Source organism: Sparus aurata, chromosome 17 (genome assembly GCF_900880675.1).
Source record: "Sparus aurata chromosome 17, fSpaAur1.1, whole genome shotgun sequence".
Classification (NCBI taxonomy): Eukaryota; Metazoa; Chordata; class Actinopteri; order Spariformes; family Sparidae; genus Sparus; species Sparus aurata.
In genome coordinates, this window is record NC_044203.1 from 29,045,537 (window position 1) to 29,071,631 (window position 26,095).

The window sequence follows — 26,095 nt, forward strand, 5'->3', positions numbered from 1 at the left end:
AGGCCCCTTCATCTTGTGTTTAAATCTATCACAGGCTCTGGACTCTACTAGCTGGTTTCCTCTGATCAGCAGTTGAGATAGTCACTCACGTTGCAATCCAGACCCCGTGAAAGGTAAAGAGCATAGTTGTTATATTTCTCAATGCTTGAGCAATAAAGCCACAGGAGGACAAAAAAGTGATATTCGTGACTTGAAAAAGAAGCTCAGTGTGGAGAGCCAGAACATCCTAGTAGAGAGCCAATTAGATGCTTTCAATATCTTCTTACAGTTCAGGGTAAAAAGGGAGTAACAGTTGGGAGTTTTAGAGAAAAGGAGAAATAATTTATACTATAAGCATTTTGTAAATACTTGGTATCTACAGTGTACAGTACTGGTAAACAGAGACAAGATAACAAGGGGAGAACAGTGGACACTGTGCAATCCAGCCTGCACCCCTGATATCAATGTATACTGACAGACTAACAAATTTGACGGTTGGGATTTTTCTTTTTCCAATCGCCTGCAACGTGTTCTTTGTGTGTGTGATTACTGAACATTGCCAGATTAACATTGTGGCCTTTAAAAAAGAAAAAAAATCTCTCACAAAGTGTGCAATATTTACTTGTTTTTGATAAATTGTCCACAAACAGCAATTCTTGAAAAAACATATTAAAAATCACCAATACAATACAGTCACACTTTCTTTTCCTGAATTTTTATTTACACTTTTTCCTTAAGCTGTAACTGTATGGTGAGATAGTAAGTCCTCATAAGCTTTGCATTAATTAAAATGCCAACTATATCCCACAAGTGTGCCTACAGAATGCACAAGTGCAGAAGAGTAGCTGGCCCACATTAAAATAAACACAAAATGATGTCACACGGGTGTAAAGAATATCACTTCCTGTACAAAAATAGAGAATTTACCATAAAATAATAACATTTTGAATTTGCATATGCACCAAACTTGTCCCGTGGTTTTGTCATAAAATTACCCACAGTGGCTTGGGATGGAAAGCAGCTCAGTTGCTTTGAGCAGGAAGAGATTACCCTTAATATGATGTTCTGTTACACAGCAGTTAGCAACATCTACATGTGAGACACTGTTTTACAAATAAACTGCACTGCCAAAGCAATTTGTCTAACAATGCACATTCTGATATAATGGCAGCAATATATAGTGCAATATAAACACTGAAGCCGGATATAGATCCAATATATTTATGTGTGTTTAAGGTATTAGGTTGAACTTGTAGTTTGCTGTTGTACTCCTGGAGCACGCTTCCTGAAAATTGACTTTTCACTATTGCAGTGGAAAGAGGAGGAGGAAAAGTAAAAGATAATGGGATCGATGCAGGTGTTGAAGGTGCTTAGCAGCAAGGTGTAGTACCTCCATTTTGGGCTCTCCCCCTTGATGAAACCCACTAAATGTGAGAGGTTGTATGGCAGGACGCAAATGAGAAACACAGCTAGAGTCCCCAAGGCCATTCCGATGGCTTTTTGCTTCCGCATTGGTGATATCCTTGGACGGCTGTACAGGATCAAGATGCAGCGCAGGTAGCAGTAAACACAAATCACAAGAGGTATAAGGCAGAGCACAACAAAAACCTCCAAACGGACTGGGAGGAGGACCTTCAACTGCTTTTCTGTGAAGTTTTCATAACACACAGTAGAATTTTTTTGGTCCAGGTCTGGGTGGTGATTGGTGATCAAAATAATGCTGCAGTGTGCTGCTGAGATCAACCAAATAACAGCACTGGTAACTAACGCGTACACAGGTTTCTGCAGCTGATGATAGGCAACAGGGAAAGCTACTCCAATGTAGCGAACCACACTGACTGCTGTCAAGAGCAAGGAGCTGGTGTAGACTGCACAGAAGAAGGTGAAGGAGGTGATGGAGCACATGTAGCCAGGTAGGTTCCATTCCATGCCTAAAGCTGCGTCGTGCATCTTGAGAGGTAGAGTGATCAAAAAGAGGAGGTCAGAGACAGTCAGGTTGAGCAGAAGGATGTCTGTTGGAAGTGGCTTGGAGTGGATCTTAACACTGAAGGCGTAGAGAGCCAGGAGGTTGGCGGGCAGGCCTATCAGGAAGGCAATGATGTAAACTGAGAGAATGACGTCACTCAACACCTCGGTCTCCATCCTGAACCTAAACCAAAGGAAGTTAACAATAAATGAATAAAATGAAATCTGATCTCATTGTCCAGGAACATTTTGTGCCCGGGGGCTGACAAAATTGCATATTGAAAACAAAGTTCATAGGGAACCAATCCAAACTCTGGTGGTGTCATCATTACTCATTGTGCAATCAACAATTACTTTATAATAAAAGTTAAGACAAAAACAGTTGCCAGTTTAAAGTGCAGGTACACTAGATATAAAACATCAATGTGGTAAATAATAGTCTATCACAAAATAACACAATTAATCATTCATCTTTGAGCCATTATTTACATCAACATTTTTTAAATGCACAGTTTTTGATCAAAGACATTAGAAATTTTAATTTACAAAGAATTCAGATGTTTTTGTATAAGTGATACCTCAGTGGTGTTTGCACCATCCTCCTTCTTTTTTTCTTTTTACAGTAGAATGGATTAAGTTATTTAGGAAAATGGATTTTCATCACTAAGATCACAGAACAATTCCCAAATCATCTTTTAACCTCAGATTCCAAACCCCAGATGTGTAATTCCAGTATCAAAAAGGATTCACAATATGTAGTATAATATCAACAGGATTGATAAGGTAAACATATTGACTTACCTAGATGAAGATGTTTCCAGAAAAAAAAGAAAGAAATCATAAAAAGATTAACAACCAAAGATCTGTCCTGCTGTGCCTTTAGTGTATTTCGGGAGTCTACTTGTAGATTTCCTCTGAACAGCAGTTGAGATAGTCACTTGTGTTGCAATCCAGACCCCGTGGAAGGTCAAGAGCATAGTTGTTATATTTCTCAACTCTTGAGTAAAAAAAAAAAATGTATATGTGTGACTTGAAAAAGATGCTCAGTGTTGAGAGACAGAACAATCCTAGGAGAGAGCCAATTAGATGCTTTCGATATCTTCTTACAGCTTACACACATGAAATCTTATTTCATCTCCTGTACATCAATACTTGTTGACAAAAACTTTACTTTGACTTTTGCATTTTTGAAGTCTTTGAGGAGAGGTAAAAAAGCAAAAAATGTATATTTTCATTTCCTGGTATTAAACATGTAATTATGCAATTTATTGTGTAATGTTCTTGTATGAAATACTTACTGTCTTCTTTGGTGCTTAAATTTAGTTTCAGGGTAAAAAGGGTGTAACAGTTGGGAGTTTTAGAGAAAAGGAGAAATAAACTTTACTATAAGTAGTATTGTATTACTATTCGTATCTGCAGGGTACGGTACTGGTAAACAGAGACATGATAACAAGGGGAGAACAGTGGACACTTTATAATCCAGCCTGCACACCTGATATTATTGTATACTTACAGACAAACAAATTTAACAGTTGGGATTAATGAACATTGTCAGATGAATTTTTTGGACCTAAAAAAGAGAGAAAAATCTCTTGATTGTACAGTTATTTACATGTTTTTGAAAAATTGCCCACAAACAGCAAATCTTGAAAAAACTCATAAAAAAATTACCAATACAATAGAGTCATACTTTATTTTCACAAAGCTTTATTTACACTATTTCAATCAACAGTAAGATTTATATACAACAGATAGCTTCAAGAAATATGTCTTGCCATGAAAAAACTAATTTCCTTTACAATAGTCTTCTTGCCATTATCTTTTGCTTGCATGTGAGTATATTACAGAAATGTAATTGAAACCACTTCATACTGTCCTGAGTGCTGACCTGTGTTTTGTCTTGCAGGTATATTCTACATGCCTGCCTACAGAATGTATGACTGCAGAAGAGTGGCTTGCCCACATAAAAAAAAAAACAACAGGAAATGATGTCACATGGGTGTAGAGGATATCCCTTCCTTCAAACGTGCATACAATAAACAAATTATTCTTCAAATATATATCAAATTTGCATATGCACCAAAAATGTCCTGTGGTTTTATCATGAAATCATCCATAACACTCTCGAACTGAAAGCAGCTCGGTCCACTTTAGTACAAACAGATAACCCTTAACAAGATGCTCTGTTATACAGTGGTTGCTAAAACATATATGTGAGACATTATCTTACATAACTGCACTGTTAAAGCAGTTGGGAGGGCATTGCACATTCTGATATAATGTCCTGAGTAGACAGTACATTAATGACATTGAAGCTGGATATAGATCCAATATATTTGCGTTTCTGGTATTAGGCAGAACTTGCGGCTTGCTGTTGTACTCCCGGAGCACGTTTCCTGAAAATTGACTTTTCACTGTTGCAGCGGAAAGAGGAGGAGGAAAAGTAGAAGATGATGGGATCAATGCAGGTGTTGAAGGTGCTTAGCAGCAAGGTGTAGTACCTCCATTTTGGGCTCTCACCCTGGAAGAAACCCACCAAATGTGAGAGGTTGTACGGCAGCACGCAAATGAGAAAAACAGCTAGAGTCCCCAAGGCCATGCCGATGGCCTTCTGCTTCTGCATCGGGGAGATCCGAGGGCGGCTGTACAGGATCAAGATGCATCGCAGGTAGCAGTAAACACAAATCATAAGAGGTATAAGGCAGAGCACAATGAAAAACTCCAAACGAACTGGGAGGAGGACATTCAACTGCTTTTTGGAGAAGTTCTCATAGCACATTGTGGAATTTTTTTGGGCCAGGTCTGGATGGTGCCAGGTGATGAATGTAATGCTGCAGTGTGCTGCTGAGATCAACCAAATAACAGCACTGGTAACTAACGCGTACACAGGCTTCTGCAGCTGATGATAGTATAACGGGTAAGCTACCCCAACATAGCGAACCACACTGACTGCCATCAGCAGCAAGGAGCTGGTGTAGATTGTGGAGAAGAAAGTGAAGGAGGTGAATGAGCACATGAAGTCAGGCAGGTTCCATTCCATGCCTGAAGCTGCCTCGTGCATCTTTAGAGGAAGGATGATCAAAAAGAGGAGGTCAGAGACGGTCAGGTTGAGCAGAAGGATGTCTGTTGGAAGTGGCTTGGAGTGGATCTTAACACTGAAGGCGTAGAGAGCCAGGAGGTTGGTGGGCAGGCCTATCAGGAAGGAAATGATGTAAACTGAGAGAAGAACCTGACTCCACACCTCGGTCTCCATCATGATTCTAAACATAAAGAAAGTTAACACACACAAGAAAAAATTATGAAGAAACAGGCAAAGGTGGGACAACAAACACAGACCATGCCAATGATAGCTATGATATGTCAGTGAATAAAAGGGAATATAAGGAAATCTAAGATATGATTTCTCAATGGTATAATTTATGTAGCCTAATGAGATCTAGATATCTTTCCACTTTCCACAGAGTCACAGCTACCAACAATACAGGCGTAAAGGTGGGATTATTTATTTATCTTGTCAATCATGGAGACAGTCAAGATGGTAGCCTGGCACCATTTCTGTCTGCTATCACGTCTCTGTGATGGTCTAAAAGAAATGAACAAGAGTGGTTCCAGGCTGCCAGCCTGACTGGTGATCTAGTCAGGCCCCAGCATTTTAATTAATTTGTTTTGTCTAAAAGAAATGAACAAGAGTGGTACCAGGCTGCCAGTCTGACTGGATTTCAAATCAGCCTTTATGTTCCTGGGAGATTTCATCCTTGGTAACAATCAAAGATACATGGTGAAGGCAAGGTTATAGGGAGCCAGTCTAGATGCACATGTTGTAAGGATTCCAACATTAAGGCTAGGGATGTCCCGATCAGGTTTTTTTGCCCCCGAGTCCGAGTCCGACTCGAGTCATTTGATTTTGAGTGTCTGCCAATACTGAGTCCCGCTCCGATACTTCTATAATACATAAAAAAATGAAGAAGAGCGAACAAACAGATCCAGGATGTCCCTTATTTTTATTTTTGTATTCACCTTATTTTATCGTTGAACACTTATCATTAAGGACACTCAAACTAGGCCATCTGTTCAGTGCCCAAGAACATTTGACCCCTACGTCCAGTATGTTTAACTATTGTAAGCGCTTTCTTGGCCCTGGCATGGTTGAAAGAGGTGTGCTTCCGCACGGTACGATCACAAGCATGGATGCGCAACGTGGACATGAAATGTAATCATGCATATTACGCCAACTTGCACAATCAAAAAACCCAGGACTGTGAGAGAGCTGTCTATGACCTCAACGAAATAAAAAAAAAAATAATAATTATGAAAAATCTATAGGAAATGAAACAAGGTGGGGGTCCTGAAACTTAGTGTGCAAATGTGCAATCCCAATTATCTCTAAAAACAAACAAACAAACAAATTCACAGGGTTGTGAACCCCCTGTCCCCACCTTGGACTTACGCCAGTGTTTTAAATAGTAAATACAACTTATCTATATATGGAACACATTTGTATTCCACCAACACTCCCACACCATGGGTCTGTATATTCAGGCTTGTCATGCCTCTTTCTTCTGTAAAAGGTGCTGAACAGACTTAGGCAAAGGTTAAACCTGTGCGTCCTCTCCCACTGCTCCTCTGGCAAGCCTCCTCTCTCCTCAAAATGCATTTTTAGGAACTGCAACATTTTTCAAAGTGTGGTGCTAACATCAATTTCCGATTCACAGGCAGGAGGTCGGAGGAGAGAGGAAACCAGGAGGCACAAACTAGAGGAATGAAAGGAGCCCATGATAGCCCCTCCACCAAAAACACATTCTGAACCTGCCATGAATTCCACATTTGTGAGAGTTAATGACTGACAGCTAATACTGTTGATAATGTAACAGAAAACAAGGATGTTATCAATTCTGTTGCATTTATAGGTTTATTCACATCATCATGTTTTCAATTTTTTTTTTTCAGAGACAGTAATGATTTTAAAGAAGTCAAATCAGCATCCTTAGGTCTCCCTCAACAGTCCTACAGACATTGTTGATTCCTCAGGTGTGTTCGCAGCGTCCTTTGACTTCATGTTGGAGTGGATAAAGTTGGAAAGGAAAATGGCTTTTCACGACTCTGATCACCGAGCAATTCAGAAACAACAGTGCCGGAGTCAGCTCCCGGCCTCAGATTCCAAACAGCAGATGTGAAATTTCAAAAGCAAAAAGGATTCGAAATGTTTGCTCATAATATCAATACAGCTGATAAGGTAGACAAATATACTTACTTGGAAGCTGGTGGCAAAGGCTTTAAAAAAATAACTGAAGCTCGGTGTTGTTGTCCTTGCTGCACCTTTCATCAAACACAACCAATACATAACTCGTGAGTTCAAAGATGAGCTGATATAAAATGTAATAAGCCGGAAGCGCTGAGTCATATTCAAACCGGTGTGTCACAGTTCTCTATGCATCCTGTACTGACCAGTAAGCACACACCAGTTGGTTAATATTAACCAAAATGCAAAACTGAAGCTCATGTTGACCTTGATATTGAGTTTATTAATATAACACCTCCTCCCACTTGATCTCTGCCTGAATAAAGATTGGACACGAGAAATTAGGTTTGGATTTCATCAAGCCTGCGTTTATTCAAACTTACGCCTACACAACAGGTTCTGAGTACAAGTCATCATTTCAGATAAATCACGTACACACACACACACACACACACACACACACATTGAGATCATCATTTGCATCATCATTTCTAGAGAGTGATCTGCAGTTTCAGGAACAGAAGCTACAAATAAACTATAAAGCAGCCTTAAGCCTACAGTAGACCTGCAGTCCGTTGCCTGGAAACAGTTTAAATATTTGTTTCCTTTCTGTCAGCCGTATTTACATTAGCATCGGTTAACGCATGAACAGGACATAAACAGAGATCCCTTCATGTTGTGTTTGAATGCACCAATTCATTTATTTTGACAGGAAACGACTGTATGGAGTCTACTCTGTAAGGACAGCAGCGGGGTCCCTCTGATCAGCAGTTTAGATAGACATCCATGTTGCAATTTGCAGCCTGTAGAAGGTCAAAAGTGTCATTTTAATATTTCTCAATGCTTGAGTAATACAGCGACAGGAGAAAAAAAAGTGATACGTGAGATTTGTCAGGGACAGAACAATCCTTTAGTTACTAAAGCTCTAAATCTGATCTTTATGTGTCAAAGTCTGTGCCAGCTCCCAATCTGATACATGTATAGTGTTTTACATTTAATTCATGCATAAAATAACTGATGGTCCATTGTGAACCACTGCATACATTTTCCCCAGTCACATGTACTGCACCTTTGCCGGTGGCTGTTTTTGGCCTTCTCTTAGGTGTGCTGTTTCCTTGTCATGGAGCTGCTGAGCTCTGATGAGACGTATTTCTGTGACACAATCGTTGTCGTAAACATCTGAAACTCCGCCTTCCACCTCAGGGTTACTCTCTGGTCTGCGTGGGCTTGATTGTGAGTCTTCAATTTCTGATCTAATAGAGAGAGGGGGGTGGGTGGGTGGGTCTGGTAACATCTCACAAATTAGGCATATCAAATCTCATTTCATCTTCTGCACACGGCACCTGTTGACAAAAACTTTGACTCACATCAAGCCAAATACTTAAGCGATATATTAATAAGCTGAATGAGAGTAAAATCGTTTCCTTACCTTTGAGGACTGTTGTATATTGGTGACTGTAGCTGAACACTGTCAGGTAACCCTTGGCGCCCCTGTGGCCTTAAAAAAAAGATGCAAATACATCTTTTGAATTCAGCCAAGTTCAAGCCAATCATCATCAACTAATAAACACAAAGTTCCAGAATATTCCATAATACCTTAAAAGGATGGTATCGTTGCACACAGAGCCTGGTGCTGGTCTGTGGGTAAATATAAAAAACTTAATCATGGCTGCACAATTATTAGGAGCGACAAGGAGTGAAAGTCTACCAACCTGTCTCTAGAATATTTTCTGAAAATGAGGATGGTACATCCAAACAGCACAACAAGTCCCAGGATGATTAAAACGATCAACCATGTGGACAAAGAGGCTGCAAAAGGAAAACAGCCTAATTATTAAATATGATACACAAAATAACTGTTGATCTGCTGCGGGGTGTACACTAGTAACTTACATGTGTCTGACAAGTTTACAGACAGCCTTTTGGTGCTGTTCCCCAGGGTGTTGTTGGCTGTGCAAAAAACATCGGAATGGCTTTGAGCTGGGCCACTAATTACACCAGACAATACGTGTGTCTGATTTGTGGAGAAAGCACTGAAGGAGGACGGCAGGGTGTCATTTCCATCGATGGTCCAGTGTATAAGAGCGTCAGGGTGGGCCTGGACCTGGCAGACACACTTCAGAACTTCTCCTGTCAGGTGGCAGTAGGATTTAGGTAGGATTACTGGGGCATCTAGAATGATACAAATAAGAAGTTATTTAACAAATAATCAAACTTCTCTGAAATCTTGGATGTAACTTTTTCCATAAGTCAAACATACACTCATGCTTAAACAGTTGCTTCTAAAATCGGATTTTTCTGGTGGGTTTTTCATGGTAGGAGCAACAATGGCTGTTCCATGATTTACATTGAATATTTTAAGGCATCCTGGCATCTCCCCATGTTTCCTTCACGCTGTACATACAATTAAGACAGTAAAATAATGATGTTTAATTTTGTCTAAATGTATTAAATACTTATCATGTATGCAGTCTTATTGCACACAATGCATTTCTTTATCTTCATGTATGTTTTCCTTTGTCCCTGTGCTTCAGGAAATCACTCAATCATTCTCAGTAAACATTAAAGCTCCATCCTCTTAACATTATCTTGAGAGACAATGACCTGCCTATAATGTTATCAATATAAATGATCTCAGAAAACCTGCTAGCAGTTGTATCTTGCAAGATCAGTTCAGTCCAAACACGTATATGTGATGGACTAAGAGCTGCAACGTTATCATGCAACCACAGACACAGTTTGTTTACCCTGGACAGGAGGATTTGCCTTCAGAGCTTCCGTTTTGTTTGTCTAAGTAAATTTCTTGTAGCCTTGGCAAATGTCATAATCAAATTAATTTTTAACATTTCTGGATGCTAGACCTGATCTGTGTCTCTTGTGTCACATTGTGTTATGTGTAATTTGGATAATACATAAAAGGTAAAACAACTCTACAGTTTTTGCTCCCCTTTCAGCACATTTTTAAACAAATAGTCAAACAACCTTTTGATTTGTTTTCTCATTTACAGAATATATACTTAAATACACAATTGAATTTAGCACAAATAAATCTTTACACTCATTTTTTAGCAGTGACATATGGTCATTGATACACTAGGCCTGATATTAGTCAAGTAAAATGTATTGTACTGTCTCATCATTTCATCATCACCATATTTGGTTTCCCTTTTCTTAGAATGCACGATTCACTTATCAGTTGCAAAGTTCTCATCTAGACATTAGTGTGAAAATGACCTTGACTTTTATATGAAAAAAAGATAATAAAAACACTCAGAATTAACTTAATAAGTTATAGTTTACCACAGTGGAGAGGAGGTCATGTGGCTCAGGCACCACTTGGTGATGCCTCAGCCTGCTCAGTTGTGGCAATCTGATTGTGATGTTGGGCTTTATCAATATAATTGATTTGATTTAAAAGGTTTTTAAAATATAAGCAAATAAGATATACATTTTTCTAGATTTTTGTTTTTTTGTTGGTGAGATGGTTGCTGTGCGGAAGAATGGTTGCCATAAAGTTGTCCAATCAAGTGATGCGTACCTAAAAATGCTCTTTAGCTAACGTTACAAAAAGTGAGAGAGGAAAAAAAAAGACTTAGAAACGGGTTCTTTTGAGTCAGAGTCTACACCGGCAGTAAGGAGGCCTGGGCTCGTAATCACAAAGACTTTTATCTTAACGTTAGGAGTACTCCTAAATCGGACTAAAAGTGGGAGTTGTTTCTTAAGAGTAATTCACAAAGCCGCTGAGACCTACTTTTAGTTATGAAAACAGTGAACTCCTAAACTAGAAGTAACTCTCTGTTGCTATGGGTGACGTCATTTTATAAGGACACACTTAGAAGCGGTGACAACGGTGATTCGCTGTTGAGTGACAGGGCAGCCCATTGAAAAGTAATTTAGGCTACGCAATGCATGAAGTGAAAATAAGAAAGTTGCCTACAAGCCCATGACAAAGCCTATGAAAAGATATTGGATAAAGAAATGTATTTATGGGGAGAATTAAGTGCACCCCCCACCCCCCGCCAAACAAAAACGCTTCGGACAAAAATGACAAATTAGAAGATAAATAAAAAAACGGCAATAAATAAAAACGGCATTTGCTCGAAAAGCTGTGTCAAACCACTCTCCATTAAAATTCGGGAATCGTGTGTTGATCCGGGCCATTTCCCAACAATGTCCAGTAGGCTATATTGTAATGTGTGTCAAAGACAATTTGTGTATAGATGGAATGCAAGCCCTATTCGCACGGGACTAGTATAACGTGGGGACCTCCAGTAATTTGTAATAATCGCGGAGGTCGTCTGTGATCTTAATCCCGTGCGAATCTGCCATGTCTGTAATTTGTAAAGTAAAAATTCCACTGCAAATTACGTACCATATTTCACCAAACACAGAGTTCATGTGATAATATTAGTCCTGTGCGAATCGGCATCTCTGTGATTTGGGGTCGTTTTTTGTTTTTCTTAAGGTTTTTTGTGTTTTCCAACTTTTTTCTGCCTTTTTCCCGGTCCAGAATTATGGAGGCTGCGTTGGGAATTATAAATGAAAGTTTTGACAACATTTTGGGTGTAAATTCAGGAGGCTCATCAGAAGAGCGAAATCTCGAAAGATGATTAGATGGATTACATGCATGGCAGCATGCAGTAAGGAACATTTTTCCATCTTTCATCAGGCTCACCAGTTATTATATTAAAAATATCCATATCTAACTGTTGTGCTGCTCCAGTAAGGGCTCCGGTGCGATCGACCCGGGGGATAATGTCAGTAAATCCGAGTTAAAACACAGACTTCGCTTATCCTGTGTGAATGCGCCGCACGAAACACGGACGTGGTGGGATAATTTCTAAATCACTTGAGGTCCCCAGGTAATGCTAGTCCCGTGCAAAGAGCTGCATTTTCCCAAATCCCAAAGTAGTCAAATACCGGAGTGTTGCCAAACATTTTAACTGCGGCGTTATTGGGTTGTTTCAGTTGGTTGGGAGTGTTATTGCGTCCCTCACCAACTCATCCACAACTTCAATCCCTTCGCGGTCCATCTGATATGGTTTTAATAATTCCCTGTTATTTAGCGTCTCCAAAACATTCGGCTGTGACCAGGTCTTAGCGAGTTAGGAGTCCTCTGGACTACTTCTAGGTCTCCCACACTAGGATTGAGGATTACCAACAGAATTCAGAGGGGTATGTTGGTTCTACAAAACCAACACCTTAGCAGCTAACAAACGGAAGTCGCCTTGGTTAGCCACTCCCACAAAATAATTATTTCTCTTATAATTTTGCTTCTCCTCAACAGTCATGTTATCTGTGTTCACTAAGGTAAAGGGATTTAAGGGGTGCATTTATTTGGCGCCAGTACGACAGCAGAGACTAGAAACTAGATCTTAGCTAACTTGGTAGTTCCCGGCCAGCCGTCGCCATAGCAACCCACAGCCTCGACAAACCAACGTAGGAGAAGCCTGACGACCGGAGGTTCTCAATGGTTTCCTGGGACAGTTTAACACTGTCAAGCCGCACCCTAAGTCATTTAAATGGTAAGAAAAGTCGTTGTGTTTTTTTAACCACTGGTATTATTTTACCGGTTTCTGTTGGTGGTCTTTTTGTGGTTGGCTAACACAGACATTGGCCTGCTGCTATCTGGGGAGTGTTTGTGCTTTATGTGGTTGTGTATTCAGTTAAGTTACGCAAATTACTGGAGATTATCCAGCTAAACAAAACTTATAACTGTCATAAACCTGTGTTGGCCACAAAGCTTGATTTGGGTCAGTCGGAAATGCTAACTTCTGGGTTGGCCTACAAAAATACGTCATCTCTGCAGCACTTTATTGAATCGGTCTTCCTCAGCAGATGCAGCTACACTATTGTCATTGAAATGTGGATATTCATGTGTAATTTTTATTTTTAGTATTTTAAGGGCTTCTCCCTGACATTGGCTTAGCAGTTTACTATAAATTCTTAATCTTTGAAAAAGTTGACTAGCTGACTAAACAGCCATAAGGCCAATTTATTATCAGCAATAGATGCTCCGGAGCTTTATCCAAAGATTTTCCTTGGAGTTTTGCATGACAACTAGGCAACTGCATCAGCTAGGAACAAAAGCTCCAAAGCAGCTAGTAAATGTTCTTTGTGTTGAGATTAATTAGTCAATTACTGATATCATCAATCATGTTAAATATGTGGAGCAAAAGTCGGGACAGGCTGGCATAGAAGAAATAAACATATCTTGTGTAAACTGAGAGCTATATATTCAAATGTATCAATATTTGGGAAATATTCTAGATAATGTTTGCATCATTTAATGCAGATATCATCAAAACTAAATAGTTAGTTGTTGTAGTTAGTAAGTTTGTAATGACTGATCAAGGAGCAGGCTGCTGCTTTAAATTTCATTAGTGGTTCTGTTCAGTAGCCAGGACAGCATCTCTTTTGTGTGAATATTAGGCACTGTATTCCTGGATGAGTTGATATTATATCAGTTACTTCTGGTGTAGTAGAGGAAATGGAGTGCAAAATGTATTTACATTGAACATCCAGGTCCAACCAGTCAGACTGCCCCTCTCCTATGTCGTTGTGAGCGATGCACAAGATGAAAGTATCTCGTGTGATGTTGATGAATGGCTTTCTGCTCAGAGTCGAAGTTATTTTGGTGATCTGACCCATCTCTCTTCTGAGCCACGTGTATGTGTGTGGTGGTGGGTTGCAGTTTGCAGCACACTCCACAGTGACGCTGCTACCCTCTGTTACAGGTTTCTTTGCCAGCTTCAGTGTCACAGTCACAGGTTTATCTGGATGTAGGAAATCGTTATTTACAACTAGAATAGAAAGACAGTTTCTTGGTAATGTGTGTATTCAAATAGGGAAACGGTTTCACTTACATAACATGTTGAGTGTTTTTAGTCGACTTTTCTTGGTGAATCTACTGAACTGTGCAGAACACGTTATGTTGCTGTGATGCATTTCATATGTTGCTCGTCCCTGCAGGGTCTCCGTGTACAACCATTGCCCTTGCATTTCCTGACTGAAAGCCATTATGGTGGAGTTCTTCAGAAATTGACTTTTGCTCCAGTGAAGGGATGGAGGTGAGGAAGGGCAGGAGTGGATTATGCTGCAGTTGGCCTGTAAAATGTCCCCATCCATTATTTGTTCCTGGAGAGAGATAATTGGAGCTTTTCCCTCTGGAAGTAAAAACATGGTGAAATGAGAAAAAAAAAAGTTATTTCAAGATCAACAGTTGAGTTAATGAGATAATATATTACAGAAATGATCGTTGTAAATTTGATCTAAGCTTAATAAGGTTTCTTCTTTGCATTACATTCATCAAAGCGTTGCTATGGTGCAGAGCAAATGTGCAGTGTTTAAGATCAGTTAATGCATAAGTAATGTGGAAGAAACACTTTAAATATAGAGGAACAGTAACAGCAGCTACGTGTGGCTGTGGTGCAGTAGGGTTTCCTGGATGCCGTAATACAGTGATAAGGGTTCTTGGGAATTAGTTCCTTAATTATGTTTGTCTCTTTTTCTATGTACCCTATATTGTTATCAAGTTTATTTTATTACTTATTGTATTTGTACATGTACAATACAATACATTGTATTGTATTGCATTTTTTATTCAACTCCCAACAAGTGTTAGAATGAATATGAACCTGTAAACCAGCAATTTTTCACACAGGCTTGGCTTTCCTAAATTAAATGTACGTTTACAATTACTTACCAATAACAGAGATAGTTACAGTTTGAAGATGGAATTTCTGAGTTGATGAAGAGTCTGGGTTTATCCAAGCATAAACTTGAATGTTGTTGTCTGTTCTCCTCACATCATTAATCACCAGGGTGCAGTTACCATCTGCAGCTTTACCCACTACTGAGGTACGTCCTTTGAACTGGTGTTCCACCTTATGAGGTTGAGCTCTGTCATACACTACAGGATACTTTGTAGCATGGTACTGGTACCATTTTACCCGAGAATGAGGTTTTGTATGACATGGCACCACAACACAGCTCCCCTCAACTGCGGTCACTGTTTTGGGTACAGTGATGTCCCAGCCTCTCACTTGCTGGAGCACTGAGATGCCTTTGTTTGGTAAGAGGAGGAGGAGGAGGAGGAGGAGGAGAAAAGCGTGAGAGAGATAGTATAGAAGAAAGCAAATGTTAGTTGTGGTTGTTCTTTTTTGTAATGATATTTTTGGAGATGAATGAGGAAATAAAATACGTGACACACAACTAGAAACTCTGAGCACAGAAAGAAATTACTGTGAGAGCCGATTAACCACAAAACTGAGCTTGCTGCAGTATTAGGAGCCAGTTCAAAACAAAATAAAAAAAAGACAAAGAAGACTGCGAAAGCTTTCTTCGAGTATAAATTACAACATAACAACCATACATCACCCTTTTCTTTTATGCAGTGAAACAAATATGGAAACACTTCCTATAAAATCAGAAAAGCTGCAAATACTTTCAAATACTCTTTATTGATTACTATTCTATCACACAGTGTACATTTCCATAGTTATACAATGTACTGCAAGGTTTTGATAATAGTGAAGAGCGTCAGAAGTTCTTACATTCTTTTCTGTGAGTAATAAAACTTTTTTTTTTGTTTTTTTACTTTTTCACATTCTAGACCAAACTCTCACAAGCTCCTGAAAGTTTGGTGTTATCCTTTTAAGATGAAGCTTACTGTGTTTTCTTTGTTATGTTTAAAATGATACTCAGCAACAGAAACAGAGATACAAACAGGTGAAGGTCAACATTACCCGTTAACAATCTTAGCAGTTTAAGCAGACGAGCAGTCCCCATGAAGAAAGTAGTCGCTGTATACCGTTCAGTGCGTCCCATTTGAAATCCTAATTCCTGAAACAGCTGTAACAATGTAACTACAGTTAAATTATGGTGATTTTGTCTTGTATAAATTCTATACATTACAATACCCTTTTGTACCGTGGTGCAGGAAACAGTGAGCAAATGTCATCTATCTGAGACACTAAAAGGCCTCAAGCACTTCCAGGTTTATCAAAGTACATAAAAGGCTCGCTTGACTTTTAGTTTGATACCTGGCACTCACCATTAATCTGTAACATGCCATCAGAAAGTTTGTACTGTAAAAGTAGTCGTGGGAATTTGAATAATAGTCTCGATTAAAACATTTCGTTGAGAAGTATGGGCAAGAGGGCTTACCGTGCCAGAAGAGCTGCTACATCAGTGTGTGTGTGATGGTCCACTGATTTGCTACTGTGCTCAGGTCCAACACTTAACCATCACCTAATCCCCTCTGCACCCCCTCTGTTCTATTCAGTCTCAAACAGGAAACTTGCTGAGGTCATTTAAAGCAGCCAGCCTCAACGATGACAGAGACTAAAGGAGAGGCTCTCTTGCCTGTTTCTAAAATCTGGTATACTAAACACTCAACAGTGTGTTGTACACTACTGTGGAAGTAATTCCAAAATAAGTATTAATGAGGTTTTTGGATGAGGTTTCCACTTCCTTATACCTGAGGCATAAACAGACTATGTGAGTTTGTTTCACTTTCCATTGTCTAACACACTTCGTGATAATGGGGTCCTCTGCTGTAGCTTATAGGCATACTATGTACATACACAAAACAAGTCCTTGTATAGTAAACACAAATACAGTTTCATAACTAAGAAACAGTGTTCAACTTAGGACAGGCCCAGTGCCTTTTTCAGTATTTCTACCACTGTGACAAGTGTAAGATGCATTAAAAGATGCAAAATCTACATCAAATATACAACTGGAGATTGATGGGAACATTCTGCTGTTGATTTGAAAGAATACATAAATGCAACACTAGATATAAAGAAGAATGTAGACTGCTGCATTTGAAAAAACAAAAAAAATTGTTTATATTGTTGTCTCTTAACATGCCAAAATGTATGCAAAACAGAAGGGTATCTCTCAATTTACACATGCTAAACAATGGTATAATGTGAAAATATAATACATTATGCACAAAAATATTAAATGACCCAAAAAACTGTCAAAATTCAAAAAACCCAAATGAACTAAATAAAAAACAAAGGAACATGATTCTGTTCAATCTAAATTAACATTTCAAAGCAGCAACAGCAACAAAAAAACAAGAGAGCAAGACATTCTGGAAAAATAATTGGGCAAAGCAATATAGTGACCTGTGACCTATTTGCGTACAACACTCTTCCTTTTAAATTTAACCTGGGCATATTCACATTCCACTGCCTTACTCTCCGATCTAGGTTCAAATTCATCATATAGATTTCCCATCTCAAGTGCATCACTGACAACATTTCTGCTTATTGCTCCCACAGCGCACCTCTCCTCCTCAAGATAGGAGCTACCAGGCTGACCCATGTCCACAGCGTCTTCTTCCTTCTTCTTCTTGCTCTTGGTTTTCCAATTCACAGAAGAGTAAATCACATCACTGCTCCCCCCCTCCTTCTTCTCTGAGCTTTCAGCGGCTCCCTCTGCATCGTTTGGCCCAGTGCTGGGCAAGATGGCGCTGTTTGGCTCGGAGATAACTGCAGGGTCGGCGACTTCTCCCTGCCTCAGCTCTTTGGCGTTGGTATAAATGGCCTCTTCTTCTGCATTGGGTACCTACAATTAAAGAGAAAGTTAGTGGTGCAGGTGATCTGCTAATCAGGTTCGATTACCTAAAGGAGAAAACTCGTACCTCATTTGCCTCTCCACTTGTGAGAGTTTGGCTCTTATGAACGATCTGGTGAGTCCTCTGAGCCCTGAAGAATACAGAAGAGGATTGTTGCAGTTTAACCTACAAGGATATGTGTGATTCATCTGTTGATTCAACAGGATGAAACTATTGATTATAGAAAAAGTCAACAAGGACGTCCACCTAATCATGATGTTGAAATAATATAAAAAATGATGGACATGTTATAGATGAATATTAGCCAAAGATAACACATCAGTTATGGCAGCATAACTTAATTTACTTAATACAAAGTTTACAAAATAGGTTTTATATTCTGTGCATTACTGATTGAATGTTGTAAAATTGTTGTTTATTTATATATTATTGTTTGCTATGCCATATGTTTCCCATGTGTTATCATTAATTATATGTTCATGTAAACTTTACTGTTGCCGCTTTATAAACAATATTTAGTTATATTTACAATAATAATCAGTACTAATCCCACTCTGAATTTATTCTTTTAAAAACTATTATTATTAAGTCACCGAACTGATAAAAGTATGGGTAAGATAAAGATAAAATCTCCTGACAATACAATGCCTGTATCTTAAAGCTCTGAATGTATTTAAAATCACCATACGTGTATTTGCATCCCTGGCATGGTGTCACTATTTGCACTGAAATAAAAAATAAAAGGGATAGTCCAAGTAACTTTTTTTGTCTCAAAGTGTTACCCTACCTGATGACCAACAGCAGACCACATATTACTAGAAATAGTACCACAAATGTAGCGATGAACACCAGCAACATCACGAAGTCTGAAACATACAGGAGACAAAACAAGATTAAGGATAATGAAGTAACTCAGTGACTCAGTAACTAAATGAGTTGTTACTTCAGGTGAAATCAAACACACAAAAAGGCCTTTTATCAGTTTTATTGTTTTATTATGTAGTTGAATTAATTCACACGTTAATCAATGGTCATTCTTATTAAATTTTGTCTTAGTCATTTTAAAAGTGATGTGCTAAACATGCACATAGGAGATGTTAGCAGGAAATGGGTGTTTTAACACCTCCAACAGTCAGCAGATATTTACACGAATACAAACACACACACACACACACACACACACACACACACACACACCACATGTTGATGCTTTTGAGGACATTACATAGACTGACATTCATTATCTGGAGTCCCTAACCGCTACATTGCCTCCTAACCCCTTACCCCACCCATGACATAACATAACCATGAGATAACTAAGGACACACACAATTAATACATTTAAAACTGACCTTGATGAGGCTTCAGGTTGTAAACAAAAAATCTCTGAGTAGTTGATCCCAGGGAGTTGGAGCTGTTGCAGAGCAAAGTGGAAAGATCCCTCTGTTGTGGTTGACTCACAGTGATGATGCTGCTCAGACCTGAGACGTTTAGAGGCTCACTGCTGATTGCAAACCTGTCAGAGTGATTGACAGGTGACCCATCCAAATACCACTGTAGAGCAGGAGGAGGATTCCCCACAGTCTCACAGGAACAGTTGAGCTGGTCTGCAGTTTGAATGCAGTCATATGAGGACAGGATCTGTGGAGCAACTGTGATGAAGACAGAGAAGACAGACATGAGTCAGCTAAAGTCATGTTTGATCAAGCTTGCAAAAAAAAAAAGTTTTGAGATGTATGGATATAACAAGGTAATTGTTGTACGTTGCAGGTGAAGAAAACTAATTGAAACACATTGGGGGATTTATTATGCTCATTCAGTGATCTGTGTAAATGTACATATGTAAATAAATAAATATTTTGCAGCCATGTTAGCCAAAGGTTATGTTATTTTCACCAATGGATCAAATTGTAACATGTTTTTTAGTGGGACTCAAAGTTTTGAGATCACTAGTCAAGATACTTAGTATGCAGGTATGTTTTATTCCATCACAAATGATGATATCAGCTTTACAATTTGAGTAAAGGGACTAAGATTGATCTCTCTGGGTCCCTCGATCGTGCCTTGGATACAACTGATCGAGTTTCTGTAAAGTGTTTCTGCACCTTTAGAAGTGTTGAGTTGTTCATGATTTGATGCTGAGAAGCCCCTCTCCTGGAACAACAATTTCACTTCTAGCTGTTTCACTTACTTTTTGAATCTTCAAACTTTATGATTACTTACAGGTAAATTTTTTCAGTGTGGTTTTGATATATATTGACGTTGGTCAAAATTTGGCTATGTCATTAATTTCTTTTCTTTTTCTTTTATTCTTTTTTTTCTTTTTTTAGGTGCTGTACAAGTGACTAATGTGAACATACATATATAACATGGCACAAGATGAGACAAAGGAACTGATATCAAAGAAACACAGAAACAAACAAAAATAGATTATAATAATAATACGAAAAAAAATAAAATAATGTTTATCACTTATAAACTGATCAAAGCATCGACAGGGAATTAGTTAAAGTTTGTGACCAGGAGTTGGTGGACAAAGGGAGAAAGATCCAGGTGGCAGTTCACATCAGACACCAAAGACCACTTGTGATACTTACAGTGAACATCTATTTGACTGGTGTTGGACCATCTAGATCCAATAGCATTTTCTGCCTTGCAGAAAAAAAGACCACTGTCTCTGGAAGCTTTAATATTTAAAACATGTCCAGTCCCAATCAAAGTCTCGAGGCCTCTGTCAGCTCTGTACCAGGTGTAGTTCTTTACTGCTGGGTTGGCAGCACTACTGCATGTCAGAGTCACATCAGTGTCTTCTGGTACTGGACCAGAGGGACTGACTGACACTGTGGTGTGTTTGGGTGAGTCTGAAGAATAGGTAATAAAACAACTGAATAACTTTTTGCCAGGGATGCAAAAACAAGGACCGGCTCTTAATGTATAAATACTGATGGGTCAGTACCAAAATAAGCCTGTAGACAAACTGCTATCAGTATTTATGTAATGTTAATTGATAATAACATACTGTGTCTGATATGTTCAAATGCCTGTTTCTTAATAATGACGATACTGCAGGTGTCATTTTGATGTTGCATAACTACATGTTTTAGATGTGTGTAAATGTCTCTATTGTGATGAAGCATTTCTGCTACGCATGCAAAAATATGGTCCCACTAACACGGGGCTATAACAAGCACTCAACCCTCCCTGTGTCTCAAAGTCAACTTGATGACAGCATGAGTGTTGAGCAGTTTCAAGCATGAATCAAGCTTGTGATCCTCACAGCCCTGTGCTCACAGGACCACATTTGTGATTGCAGAGTGGAAAGGCTCCCTCATGAGGATGATTTTCCACTTGCTGATATTGTCCTGTGTGCTTCTATCACGTGCACATGCCTGTTTTTTATGTGCATCAGTTCTGAGTCTAATTAAACGCAATAATCTAGTGGGGTGGAATGCAAAAAAACTCTCATTTGATTACAACATCGGTTGCCACTGTTAGACATTTTAAAACCAAAATTGTATATCTAAATAATCAAGGACAAGATATTGTGATTTGTGGATCAGTGCTCTGCATACAGTTAGATCTATCAGGGTGTACAGAAAATATACAGGTAAGAAATTTGATACATACACTGAACATCTATTTCACTGATGTTGGATCGTCCAGCTCCTTGAACATTTTCAGCCTTGCAGAAAAAAGGACCACTGACTTTAGAAGCTGTAATGTTTAAAACATGTCCAGTCCCAATTAAAGTCTCTGAGGCCTCCGTCAGCTCTGTACCAGGTGTAGTTCTTCACTGCTGGGTTGGCAGCACTGCTGCATGTCAGAGTCACAATGCTGTCTTCTGGTACTGGACCAGAGGGACTGACTGACACTGTGGTGTGTTTGGGTGAATCTGAAGAATAAAATTATTAAATCAGGAAAAACAAAAAATATATTGTAAGTGAGCATAGGTCAATATGAAAATTTCATGTCAAGTTTATCCTGTCCAAAATAATTGTACTTAACTAGATTAACTGATAATATACCTGCACGCTTAAAGCTCTTAAAATGGTACAAATACATACTGTAATCACGTTACCTTACATTTGTTTAAACCTTTTTATTGAAAGTCAATTAGGACACAGATCTTTAGTTTTGAATCCATAAAGTTTTCACACATGGGTGTCATGGTGACATGCATACGATGATGTCATGACTGTCGTGACTGTAAATGAGTGAGTTAGACAACTTTTTTGAGCCCCTCTTGAGGATGTTCACGAATGTCCTGATTCACTATTGTCCTGATAACAGAATTTACCACAGACAACCTATTGTCACAGTTTTTTTTAACCAAGATTTACATTAAAATAATATCTCACCCTTCCCTATTTATGGGTTTAACTTTATATTGTAATGAAAATAATGGCAGATTATGTCACATTTACATTTGAAGTTGTAATGACCCCTCTTTGTAACTGGTGACCACAGATTGTAAATACATGTCTAAGTACAAGATGGTAACTAATATTTCCTGTTGGTCACTACTTCTTGATTGGCTAACTAGGAAAGCCACCATTATATAATTGTATCATTATTTGTAAATTAGTGCACTGCAAACAGTGAGACCCATCAGGGTATATAGAACATATAAGTTTGAAATTTGATACATACATTGAACTTCTATTTGTCTGGTGTTGGATCGTCCAGCTCCAAAATCGTTTTCAGCTTTGCAGAAAAAAGTAGCGCTGACTTCAGAAGCTGTGATGTCTAAAACATTTCCGGTCCCGATTTTATCCTCCCGACCTCCGTCAGCTTTGTACCAGGTGTAGCTCCTTACTGCAGGGTTGGCAGTACTGCTGCATGTCAGAGTAACTCTGCTGTTCTCTGATACTGGACCAGAGGGATGGACTGACACGGTGGTGTTTTTTGGTGGAACTGAAAAATGTCAGATTATTTGTATTATTTATAGGTGTAATTTTATCACATATTTGTAATAAAAAAATAAAGATTATGCCCCATTTTCTTTTGCTGAAGTCTGATTGCTGACCCCATGTTGTAAAAATGCTTCCCAGGGTAAAAATGATCTTTTTCTCTTGTGATATGAATCCTTTAAATTTACTTAATTTGTGCTGCTAAAATCTGAATTTCAATAGTTATAAACTACAACAGCAACAAGCTTTCTTGCTGTTTCTGAATTTCCACCCACCTTTTGAACTGAAACCTATACAAATGTACCTGCTCATTGAAATACATTAACATGATTGCTTATATATAATGTTGGGGAAACTAGTTTAAAGACTAATCTTGCATCTAAAAGATGTGGTGAGTAAATCATTTTAAATGTAAATCTTCTCTTCTACATTTTCCTGTAATGTAAGTGACGGAGGACTGCCAGGACCGGAGTACTTTCAAATAGCCTCTTGTCTGACCAACAGTCCAAAAACCCAGACATTTAATTTACAATGTTAAAAAGTGAAAAAAAAAAGCAGCAAATCCTCATCTTTTGAAAACAAGGAACCATGAATTTTTACAACTTGACTCAAAAAACTAAACAGTGCTTAATGACTTATCATAATTGTTACCAATTATTTCACTCTTGTTCAACTTGACCATCATTGGAATAATGGTTTCATCCCTGAATTAGAAATAGTTGTGAAAACTAAGAGACAAGAGATCACTTTAGAATTATGAGGAATTTCAGCAGAGGACAAATTAACTCACATGAAATATCAGCTGTCAAACTTGTGCTAACTGACTGAGAGCTGCCATCTTGTATGTTGTAGACTGCAGTACAGGAGATTTCCAGTCTGTGATGAAGGTGAGAAGCAGTGAAGGTCAGAACAGAGGTCTGGACTTTAGTTCTGTCCAGATTCTCCTGCAGTGACTCCTGAATGTGACCCAGGCTGGAGCTCCATGTCAGAGCTGGTGGATGAGACAGACAGGGAGCTGGAGCAGAGCACTTCAAACTCACTGAGGTTCCCTCCTTCACCTTCAGTGTGGACGGAGTCAGAGTCGGTGTGGGTGGAACATCTGGTGGGAAAGTACATTTGGACCAATCAAAAAACAGAATTCATTACTCTACATCTTGATTTTATTTACAAAAAAAAATAAAACCAAACTAAGGTCAAAGTATCTCTAGAAGCAGTTGTTGACTGAAGTATAAGAAGATGGACTTTAAAACCTACCTGTGACTGAAATGTCCACCTGCCTTGTGGTAAAATCATATTTTGGGTCATTGTTGCATTCAAGTCTGAAAAAATGCTTCTTGCTGTTCTCAGGTTTCATGTTGTTCAGGGTTGTGGTGCAGTCTCTGTTTTTTAAGTTTCCTGTCAAATGTCCTCTAGTTTGTGGATTACTGCTGTCAAACACAACAGTCTGATCATATTTCCACAGTGCTTTACATGTTTCATCCACATTTGATTTATATCTGTCCACTACATCAAAGGAGCAGGGGATGGTCACACAGGATCCACTCAGAACCTCTATAGTCTGTGGCATGAAGGTCATAAACTGTGCAGACCCTGAAACACAAGACACAAATCTTGAATAAGTGAATACTGCTTTACAGTAAAGAAGAAATTTTACTGTTGGGTTGCTTTGCTAAAATCTCAGCATGATCACTTTATTCATAAAAGAATCCCAAATGACTGTAAAGCTCCTGTTTTGTCCTCAATCTCCTTTGTTCTGTAGATTTGTTTCGACTTGAACTGATAATTATGAAGTAAATGTTAATTGCAGTTATTCTTTGAGAAAATTTCTTTTGATTAATCACTTATTAAAATTGTTGACAATTATTTTTTTCTATATTAAGTATTTTTCTGTTGATGGATTACAAAAGATGCTCAGGTTTTGATCAGCCACTGATTGTTGCCATCAGTCACAAAGGACTTGCTGGTAGGACCTAATAAACCTATTAAAAACCTGCTGAACAGAGAGGGAACTGTAAATCCAAATTGAAGTCAGCAGGAAAAGAGCTGTTAGCTGTTAGCAGCCAGTGAGTAGTAGAGTCCTGCTGTGTTTGGTTCAGAGAGCCAACAGCTAATGGAGCTAACAGCTAACAGAGCTAACAGCTAACAGAGCTAACAGCTTCCAGCAGAGTGAAACACTCAGCAGAGCTGAAAGTTTCTATTTAAAGAACATCAAGTGTTAAACAGTGAACTGCAGTTTAGTGACAACACAACATGTTTACAGTAACAGTATTTCAGCTGAGTACAGTTGGAGGTAGAAGTACTTTGAGTTTAGAGTTACAGATACTTCACATCATTTTACCAAACTGTGTTCAGACATGTAAGCAGATACCAGCAGTGACCAGGTGGTGGAGTCGTGGCTTCATGGTACAAAGACTGAAACAACTCAGACTGACACACAGTATGTTTCCCTAAATCTTTGTTAGACGATTCTTCGTCCTGTTTTTTTCTTAATTCTGTTTTCACAGTTCACAGATAAGTTTCTATTTTTGCGTTCAAGAATGTATACACTTATTTCTTTATCAAGGAAAATAAATATACATATTTTCTAAACATTTTAGTGGTTTTTCATTATGCTGCTTAAAATTGACAACTAGAGCTGACAATAAAGTAAAGAAACATCTTTTTGATTTGATGATCAGCATCTGCCAATAGTGCTTCCATCAATTAATGGTTGATGATCAGCCACAAAAGTCATGATGGGGGCACCCTTATCAACGAATGTAATAATGGACCGTTTAATTAACTGTTGACCTGATTCGAACTAAGTGAAAATAAATAAATAAAAACTGACAAGAGATCAATTATAATGTGTAAAATTATGATGAATTTCAGCAGAGGACAAATTAACTTACGTGAAATATCAGCTGTCAAACTTGTGCTAACTGACTGAGAGCTGCCATCTTGTTTGTTGTAGACTGCAGTACAGGAGATTTCCAGTCTGTGATGAAGGTGAGAAGCAGTGAAGGTCAGAACAGAGGTCTGGACTTTAGTTCTGTCCTGATTCTCCTGCAGTGACTCCTGAATGTGACCCAGGCTGGAGGTCCATGTCAGAGCTGGAGGATGAGACAGACAGGGAGCTGGAGCAGAGCACTTCAAACTCACTGAGGTTCCCTCCTCCACCTTCAGTGTGGACGGAGTCAGAGTCGGTGTGGGTGGAACATCTGTGGGAAAGTACATTTGAACAATCAATAAATAAACAGTAATTATTACTCTACATCTTGATTTTATTTGTAAAATGCAGTAAATACAACAGAAGGTCACAGCAGTTCTAGAAAGGATCTCATGACTGAAGTGTTTGTAAATGGACTGTAAAACCCACCTGTGACTGAAATGTGAAACTTCTGGTCAACAAAATTATGTTGTAACTTATTA

The 26,095-nt window shown here is 38.7% G+C and overlaps 4 protein-coding genes across 5 annotated transcripts; all 4 read right to left on the reverse strand.

Annotated features, from left to right (window-relative positions):
• Positions 1 to 1,218: 1,218 nt before the first annotated feature.
• Positions 1,219 to 2,121, reverse strand: LOC115568008 (free fatty acid receptor 2-like). The gene has a single exon (XM_030395000.1). The coding sequence runs from the start codon at positions 2,119 to 2,121 to the stop codon at positions 1,219 to 1,221; it is 903 nt and encodes a 300-aa protein (XP_030250860.1).
• A 1,501-nt stretch (positions 2,122 to 3,622) lies between these two features.
• On the reverse strand, positions 3,623 to 7,390 carry LOC115566912 (free fatty acid receptor 3-like). 2 transcript variants are annotated; one of them, XM_030392980.1, is made up of 2 exons: positions 7,196 to 7,390; positions 3,623 to 5,204 (listed from the first exon to the last, which is right to left on the reverse strand). In XM_030392980.1, exon 2 carries the CDS (start codon positions 5,198 to 5,200, stop codon positions 4,295 to 4,297), a length of 906 nt encoding a protein of 301 aa, XP_030248840.1. In that variant the 5' UTR covers positions 5,201 to 5,204; positions 7,196 to 7,390; the 3' UTR covers positions 3,623 to 4,294. The 2 variants fall into 2 exon arrangements, with proteins under 2 accessions (XP_030248840.1, XP_030248839.1); XM_030392979.1 differs by having other exon boundaries at positions 3,623 to 5,210.
• A 139-nt stretch (positions 7,391 to 7,529) lies between these two features.
• Positions 7,530 to 15,231, reverse strand: LOC115566907 (myelin-associated glycoprotein-like). The gene is made up of 9 exons (XM_030392971.1): positions 14,889 to 15,231; positions 14,050 to 14,349; positions 13,696 to 13,959; positions 9,077 to 9,355; positions 8,896 to 8,992; positions 8,780 to 8,821; positions 8,613 to 8,681; positions 8,253 to 8,436; positions 7,530 to 7,986 (listed from the first exon to the last, which is right to left on the reverse strand). Exons 2-9 carry the CDS (start codon positions 14,309 to 14,311, stop codon positions 7,948 to 7,950), a joined length of 1,236 nt encoding a protein of 411 aa, XP_030248831.1. The 5' UTR covers positions 14,312 to 14,349; positions 14,889 to 15,231; the 3' UTR covers positions 7,530 to 7,947.
• Positions 15,232 to 15,626: 395 nt separating this feature from the next.
• LOC115566898 (sialoadhesin-like) lies at positions 15,627 to 26,095 on the reverse strand. Its single transcript, XM_030392955.1, has 10 exons — positions 26,043 to 26,095; positions 25,576 to 25,884; positions 23,939 to 24,274; positions 23,475 to 23,783; positions 22,425 to 22,688; positions 20,372 to 20,635; positions 19,127 to 19,426; positions 18,562 to 18,640; positions 17,841 to 17,904; positions 15,627 to 17,764 (listed from the first exon to the last, which is right to left on the reverse strand). Exons 3-10 carry the CDS (start codon positions 24,258 to 24,260, stop codon positions 17,330 to 17,332), a joined length of 2,037 nt encoding a protein of 678 aa, XP_030248815.1. The 5' UTR covers positions 24,261 to 24,274; positions 25,576 to 25,884; positions 26,043 to 26,095; the 3' UTR covers positions 15,627 to 17,329.